This window comes from Vespula pensylvanica, chromosome 8 (genome assembly GCF_014466175.1).
Source record: "Vespula pensylvanica isolate Volc-1 chromosome 8, ASM1446617v1, whole genome shotgun sequence".
NCBI classification, from domain to species: domain Eukaryota; kingdom Metazoa; phylum Arthropoda; class Insecta; order Hymenoptera; family Vespidae; genus Vespula; species Vespula pensylvanica.
The window spans coordinates 69,773-77,530 of NC_057692.1; the positions used below are offsets into that span (position 1 = coordinate 69,773).

The 7,758-nt window shown below is 40.4% G+C and overlaps 3 protein-coding genes across 4 annotated transcripts; 2 read left to right on the forward strand and 1 right to left on the reverse strand.

Annotated features, from left to right (window-relative positions):
- Nucleotides 1-478: 478 nt before the first annotated feature.
- Nucleotides 479-3,896, forward strand: LOC122630978 (leucine-rich PPR motif-containing protein, mitochondrial-like). 2 transcript variants are annotated; one of them, XM_043816106.1, is made up of 3 exons: nt 479-3,301; nt 3,421-3,579; nt 3,660-3,896. In XM_043816106.1, the coding sequence occupies exons 1-3, from the start codon at nt 578-580 to the stop codon at nt 3,696-3,698; spliced, it is 2,922 nt and encodes a 973-aa protein (XP_043672041.1). In that variant the 5' UTR covers nt 479-577; the 3' UTR covers nt 3,699-3,896. The 2 variants fall into 2 exon arrangements, with proteins under 2 accessions (XP_043672041.1, XP_043672040.1); XM_043816105.1 differs by having other exon boundaries at nt 3,421-3,574.
- Nucleotides 3,604-5,982, reverse strand: LOC122630979 (intraflagellar transport protein 74 homolog). Its single transcript, XM_043816107.1, has 2 exons — nt 5,536-5,982; nt 3,604-5,400 (listed from the first exon to the last, which is right to left on the reverse strand). The coding sequence occupies exons 1-2, from the start codon at nt 5,877-5,879 to the stop codon at nt 3,873-3,875; spliced, it is 1,872 nt and encodes a 623-aa protein (XP_043672042.1). The 5' UTR covers nt 5,880-5,982; the 3' UTR covers nt 3,604-3,872.
- Nucleotides 5,983-6,136: 154 nt separating this feature from the next.
- On the forward strand, nt 6,137-7,757 carry LOC122631143 (DNA primase small subunit-like; the record flags this gene model as incomplete). Its single annotated transcript, XM_043816463.1, has 6 exons — nt 6,137-6,276; nt 6,359-6,509; nt 6,570-6,739; nt 6,822-7,017; nt 7,110-7,320; nt 7,410-7,757. Coding segments are annotated over exons 1-6 (1,176 nt in total), but the record flags the coding sequence as incomplete, so codon positions are not given.
- Nucleotide 7,758: the final 1 nt, after the last annotated feature.

A 7,758-nucleotide genomic window follows, 5' to 3' on the forward strand; every position in this document is an offset into this window, starting at 1 on the left:
AAATGATCAAATACCTCCTCAATCTTTTCTCCTTGTTCCGCAAGATTCATTTTTAAATCGATATACTTAATCATCGAATAAATGTTATTTTGTCGCTTCGACTGTTCTTTGTTTTCCTACTACGTTGATCAAATGGACCCTCGATAGAATGACTGGTGCCACCTTGAGGAAGCGACGCGAAATAGAATCTATCTATGTACCAACGCACGTATCGTGTTTATCCAAATAGGTAAGTACTTCCATGTTACGTTTCAGTCGTTGATCTTCTCTGTTGCAATTGTATGTAATATAAACATTTAATTCTACGAAAAGAAACTTCATCGACGTATACTCCTTCGAACGAATCGTGTTCCGTTCTAAGAGTTCCAAGCAACGTCGTTTCGAAATGATCTGTTGACACATAGGTAGGTATCGTATTTATCGAGCGATAGTCAACTAAGGCGCGACCGATGACGGTTAAACTATCGTGAGGAATAATTTTAAGGTTAGGAAGGTAGTGTGGAATACGCGTTACGGATAAATTTGATCCGATTCTTTCTCTCTCCGGTAATATGCGTATCGAAAGGATCAAAGTCTTATGAATATGGCATTGAACAACAGGTGTTTTCGATTCTTGAGAAATTATAAAAAGACGTACGTGAGGTGTTATCCAAAATTTTATAGTCTTGACAAATACTGTCTCGACAAGAGCGATTGCATTGATTTCAACAAATATAACACGCAACACTTTGATTTCCACAATTCCGTGATTTCTAACTGTCTTTCGTTATCGTCTGACACGTTAGAAAATAAAATAGTAAATTTGTGTATAAATCTTCGAAATGGTAGGGTTTTCCTCAACGATTTAGAGGAAATTATTCAAATTTATGAGAAAACGAGCAATGCGCCATCGAACAATGTCGACTTGATATTGCTCAAATGTTGCGGCGAATCACTACCCAATGTCGATCTCCCAACGAGACGAAAGTTAACTAGTCGGGTATGGAATCTATTACATAGGAAAGGTTGTCAAATAACGTTGAACCATTATAATGCCCTTCTTGAAGTTTACGCACAAAATTTGGAATTTGTAAATCCTCGTGAATTTTTAGATAACATGACCTTAGAACCTGATCAGAGCATATATTGCTCTCTGTTGAACGTAATGTCGAAAACAGAAGATTCTGAATTAACCGCCGATATGATAGCGAAGATGAAAGAGAACTTGGATTCTTGGAGCAAAGAAACGTTCGAAACGATTGTCAAAGTAAACGCCTTGCAAGGCAATATTGCGAAGGCATACGAAGTGATCGAAGAAATGACATTGTACGAAATTGTGCCATCTCCCGAGATCTATAATTACTTGGCGTACGGTTATGCAAAAACCGGCGATATTTCCAATATTATAGAAATATTTGAAAAGTATCATCCCAGTATCGTAAATATAATCGAGGTCGTCAAAATTCTCAACCGTCACGAGTACGGAGAGCACATAGAGAGTATTTTAAAGTTTCTACCCGTATCGTTGAAACCGAATGAGTTATCCGTAATTACTAATGCGATCATTGAACTTATATACGCTGGTTACAGGATGAACGCTCTCAAGATAATAATTAATCTTCCTGCGGTGCCAGAAGTTATAGATACATGCGTGGAATACGTCAAATGCATGGTAAACGAAGAGATCCAACTGAATAGAACTGACGAAGATATTTTACAAGCGATACGCAAAATCATGGATTGTATATATTCTCCGTTTATCATAAACGAAGCTACCAAAGTTGCCTTGCATGAAGGCAGGGAATCTTTGGCGCTTGCATTGTTCGAGGATATGAGAAAGAATGACATTCCGGTACGTTCTCATTACTATTGGCCTTTGCTAATACTGGCGCACAAAAGCGCGAACAAGAACAAAATTTATTCTCTTATCTCGCATATGATATCCTCGAGCGTAGAAATAGATAAAGATACGCTTATGGACTATATACTACCTTTCGTAGATGTAACAGATCCTGTCAAGATAACGACAACACTGATCGACAACGGGATCTATCATCTCAACGTGATAGAAAGCGTCAGTGCATTTCTTTTGCGCGACAACAGATTAAAGGATCTACTGTTATTGCAATCTAAATACAAAGTGAAAATTAATTTCTGTGATTCTCACCTGGAAAAGTCTCTTGTCCAGGGATATGAGAAGGCAACCGACAAGTTGGCTTACGTACCATTAATGCTAAAAATTCTCTATACTATGAAACCACCACATTTGTATATTTTGAATACGTTACTGAACGACGCAGCCAAATTTAAAAAATTGGAGCAGCTTATTGATTTTTTACGAATATTAAAAAAATATAAGGTAACAATACCAAAGGCGGAGATCGATATTATGAAAAAACGTATTGGTGACATAAAGGCGGACGTAGCCGAGAACAAAACTATTGAGGATTTATCGAAAGAGTTGAACGATAAAAAAATAGATATGACAAGCGATCAGTTCGATTTAGTGTTATCGTTGGATCCGCATCCGAAAAAAATGGACATTGAGAAACTGCGTAATCATATTACAGAACTCAAATCTAAAAATTTGAACATTCGTGGTGCGGCAAAGAAATTACTGAATCAATATTGTAAATATAACGATCTGAAGGCTGCCGAAAGTATGAAGGAAGAAATTATTGCAAATAATTTCCAGTGGACACCAGGAATGAGAGCGATGTTATTCGATTTGTATGTAAAAAATAATCTATTGGATAAAGCCGAAGCTGAGTTAAATGAAATTCGAAATAATTTTAGTTCATTCGAATTGGATAGTAATAAAATATTATCTTACGTCATCTCTTTGGTGGAAAACAACAGATTGGATGACGCATTTAATGCAATAAGCGATATTAAAAATATTAATAATTCCGCAAATGTTACCAACAAATGTTTGCAGTTGTTGTATGCGATAACGAAAGGCGAACGTCATGGGGATGCCGAAAAAATGTTAATGATTCTCGTTAAGAATAATTATTGTACGTTGCGAAACGTTTTGCTCAATCCGTTGCTCGAAAGACATATTTCGAGAAACGACATAGTATCCGCCGTGGATACTTTTCTATACTATGGGAATAAATATAAGCGAACACCGTTGCAACAAAGATTATTAGTAATATTGGTCGAGCATATAGACGACTCGTCGATACCGGACCTTGAGGATAAATTAAAGAAGGTTTTAAACTGTATAAAAGACGTTCACGGAAAGCCGGTGGCTGTGGTAAAGCTGATCGTGGCATTGGCGAAAGCCGGTAAAATCGAACAATTACGGAAAATATTTCAGGTCTCGTGTTTTCAGCATATATCGCATACTAAGTTATCATATCATTATGTATTTCATCGTGCCTGAATGACGTTTTTTCTTTTTCTTTTTTTTTTTTTTTTCTTTCTTCTTTTTTTTAGATGGAAAACGTGCACATGAGACTGTTGTTTAACGATCTTCTTTATTACGCTCACAAAGACAGACTCGATATATTGTTAACTATATTCGAGGCCGTGAAATACCCGAGAAACGTAAAAATAAATCTTTTGTGCGATTACATTCTTTCGATCTACGGTACGGTATGACAATATTTTCTCAAGTAATATTTAATAAGTAAACATTTATTAATCCTTTTCATTTCAAATGACATCGTCGACAGATGAAAACAATGATTACGAAGGTGCTAGCGCGTTACTGAGGGAAATGGAAAAGGCATCGATAACGCCGACCAAGAAGTTTAAAAGTAAGATTTCGCGGCTAAATAACGAAGAAAGGAGAATGCAACATTAAAATGTAATCAAACGCCATTGAGTTCTATCCGTACGAACGAACGGGATAGGAAAAATGGTAAGAACTTAACGGGTTCGTTAATTCAATAAAGAGTTTTAGAATTTTCTTCGAGCATCGTACCGTATTCTTTCATCAACTTCAAGGCCTCCTGTTTACGCGGTAGAAAATCAACCTGTTCTTTTTGTCGCAAAATCAAATCATTGCTCTTCTTATTTTCTTCCTTCAGATCGAGCAATTTTCTTTCGAGCGCCTCGACCTCGAGAAAAATTCTATTTTCGTTGAAACGCGCCTTGATCCGATCGTAATCATCGCTGACGGTTTTCAATTCTTCCTCGCTAATCGTTCGCTCGTCCATCAACTTTTTATATTCAACATTGGCGTCCTCGCGTCTCATTCGATAATTCGCTTTAAATCCATCGAAATCTTCCGATCGGGTAGATTCATAATCCCTGCCGTGCGTTCGTTCGTCGCCGATTTCCGATCTCAATTTATTCTCTAATATTTCCAATTTGCGCAATGTCTCCTTTAAATCGACGTAATCGTCGCTTAGCACTTGGAAACTTCGATCGTTCGGCGTACGCTCGATGTCGTAATAACCGTCGTAGTTGGAGTTATCTAGAATCAAGGCCTCCTCGGTCCTCGTTAAATTCCTATCACCGGTCCCACCGGCATTCGATATCCTTTCCAAATACTCGACGATCGATACCTCCAATTTCCTTATCCTTTCCATCTCTTCGGCTTTATTTTCGTCAAAGGTGGCAGCGAATTGCTCCATAACTTCCTCCCGCTTTCGCAACTCTTTGTATTTCGTTCGTTTGTCGGTTTTACCATCCTCCAAATCCGTCTCCAAACGTTCCAATTCCATCTCCACCTCGGCCAGACGTTTCTTCTTACTCGCGAGTTGCGCCTCCGCGGCAGCCATGTCCATATTATCTTGTTTGATCTTTACCAATAATTGCTCCCTCTCTTTCTCAGGCGACAACCTGTTTCTCTCTTCCTCCCTCAGTTTGTCCCTCTTGTACTCGGCGTCCATCGTCTTAACGTGTAACTTGACGGCTTCCTGTTTCAAAGGAGACAGCGCCATTTGTTCCTCGAAATGGTCCTGTTCCCTCGACAATTCCTCGAGTTCTTCCTGCATACCGGCGATCGTTCCCTCGACTCGAACCTTTTCCTTGCGCAATTTCTCGTATCTTTCTCTCGCACCTGGATCCATCATCTCGACCAATTTTTCCGTACGTTCCCTCTCCGTTTCTATTTCCTTCTCCGTTCTGCGCGATCGTTGCTCCATTTCTTGCCTACGCTCGAACATGTCCTCTATCTCGGCCATGGACCGTTCGTTTTTCGAGAAGAGCTCTTTGGCCTCTTGATCCACCGACTCCTTTTCAACGTTCGAGCTCATTTTGTCGACGACGATATTATAATCGGCGAGTTCTCCCTGCAACGCCGTTAATTCGCCTGCCAGATCCTTCGCCCTTTTATCGTAATGCAATATAGTGGCCCTTTCCTTGTTCTGCATATCGATGTCCCGTAGGATAGCCGTCATCTCTTGCGATAATTCTCGCATTTTCAATTGTACGAGTCCCTCGTAATACCTTTTGTCCTGAACTTGTCTGTATGTGATTTAAAACGGAAATAAATGAGTTAAGCGAGTCGAAGGGGTCGTACTATCCGACCGAGCGATTACTAGCGAGTGAGCGTGCGAGCGAGACGGTGAGCGATAAAATGAAAACTCGACGCCAACGAACCTTGTCATCGACGTGCCTCTGCCAGTCCCGGGTCGGATAGAGGCGATTCCGTGCTGGGTGATGGGCCTTTCCAGACCGGGCATCGACAGTCCCGTATTCAAACGAGACAAACCCGAGATAGAGGCCGAAGGTGCCCTGACGGCCAACGGCGCGTTTCGGGCCGCAGGAGTCGCGGATCGAAAACTACCGTACTCCTCGAGCTCCTCCTTGATCCCTCTTCTAGACGTCGGTCTCTCGATTTCGTTGCTTTCGATCTTTTTCGCGGCCTTATCGAGCGTCTCGCGGCGCCAACGGGTCACCGGTCTTTCCATTTGCTTTTCGTTCCCTGCTCTTTCGAAATCCATCGGAGAAGTATGGCACTATGCCAAAACCGATGCTCGAGTAGTTTTTTCTTTATCGTTTCTTTGTTTTTCTCTACCTTGCTTTCCTACGCGCGACGCAAGAGCGAACGAGAGTATGAGGTATGAAACATTGTTGACGCGTCGACGTTTTCGTTCTTGTCGCCATGGCAACGAAACCTAACGTACGATTCCGCTCTTGTGCGCTCTTGCGCGCCGTCTGCGACGCTCTCGAGTTTTATTTTTCCCGTACGGTATAAAGTTTCCTTTTGTTAACAAATTCGCTTTAATGACGTTCGCGTTATGAGTACGTGCGACGAGGATATTTACAAATATCTTGATATTTATTATCAAAAATTCTTCCCGTACGAGGAACTCTGCGCTTGGTTAGGTTATGGAGACGGTATCGAATTATATATCTATCCAGTCTTCTTCTTCCAACTCGTTTAACGAATCTTGCGAGCAATATCTACTTTCTCTTTCAGTGGCCACCCTCTCATTTAGAGAATTTTCGTTCAGACTGTCGAGTCAATTGTTCATTAGAAATAAATCTTTTCCAATTCCTAGTCAGATGAAGGCAATCGTTTTGAAGGAACTTCCAATAGCAATAAATATTGGAGCGATATACAACACGCCGTGAGTACGAGTTACCGAAAGTATTGATAAAATGGAAGGAAAATAAACAAAAAATTTCAGTCCGCGCTGTAGGAGCGTATCCAAGTCCTTTGTCCAAAAGGAACTGGTCTTCGACATAGATATATCCGACTACGACGACGTGAGGACGTGCTGCGAGGGGTCTGATATCTGTACGAGATGTTGGAAGTACATTCTTATTGCTTGCAAAATATTAGATATATGTTTGAGACGTGAGTACGAGTGCTTGCAGCGTTAAACAAAATTGTCGAGGAACGCCCTCCGTAAGATTTTAATAGGAATTCTTTCTTGCAGATGATTTCGGATACGATCTTATACTCTGGATCTTTTCTGGAAGAAGAGGAATACATTGTTGGGTTTGCGATAAAGCTGCTAGAACGTTGAGTCAAAGTACGCGTTCTGGGATATTAAACTACATGCGGCACGAAACGTTGAAGTGTTTCCCCAAGGAGGACCATTTTCAAATGAGAAAGTTGAACTATTACGACAGGTTCTCTAATCGTTTCCTTCGTCTATCGCATTTAATTATAATTTTAAGAGAACATACGCATAAATAATGAAATATTTCAATGCGTCAAGCAGGCGCGTTCTTGCGATCATAGACCCAGAGTTTATACCTTTATGCATCGTAGATCAAAATCTACTTGCTACGGAAGAGGGAGTCGATTATTTTCTGGCTCTACTTCCTGATAACGAGGCACGGACGGACGTTAAACAGTTGTTCAATGATCGCACAAGCAGTATCGATAGGTGGAACTCATTTACCGAGTATCACAAAGATATGATCAATTCTGTACGATTGAAACGCATTTGTCGGAATTGTAATAACGATTATTCGTGCGTTCGTTGATATATACTTTTATACATGCTTTATGTTTTTAGGGCGTACGTTATTGGAAGGGATTGGAAGAATATCCGGATCACGTAAAGTTGCACTATTGCGGTCCTAGATTTGATAGTAACGTAACAGAGGGTACAACGCATTTGTTGAGATGTCCATTTTCTGTGCACAATGAAACTGGCAAAATCGTTATACCGTTCGACTTGGCCGACGTAGAAAAGTTTGATCCGTCGACTGTTCCTACGATAAAACGATTGATCACCGAGATTAATATTCTGAACAGAAATCGTTCGATCGAAGGTGACGTAGGTTATGCGAGTGATTGCTACGAGACTAGTTTAAAGAAACCCATCGATATTTTTCGAAGATTTGTAAAACGAGTAACAACAA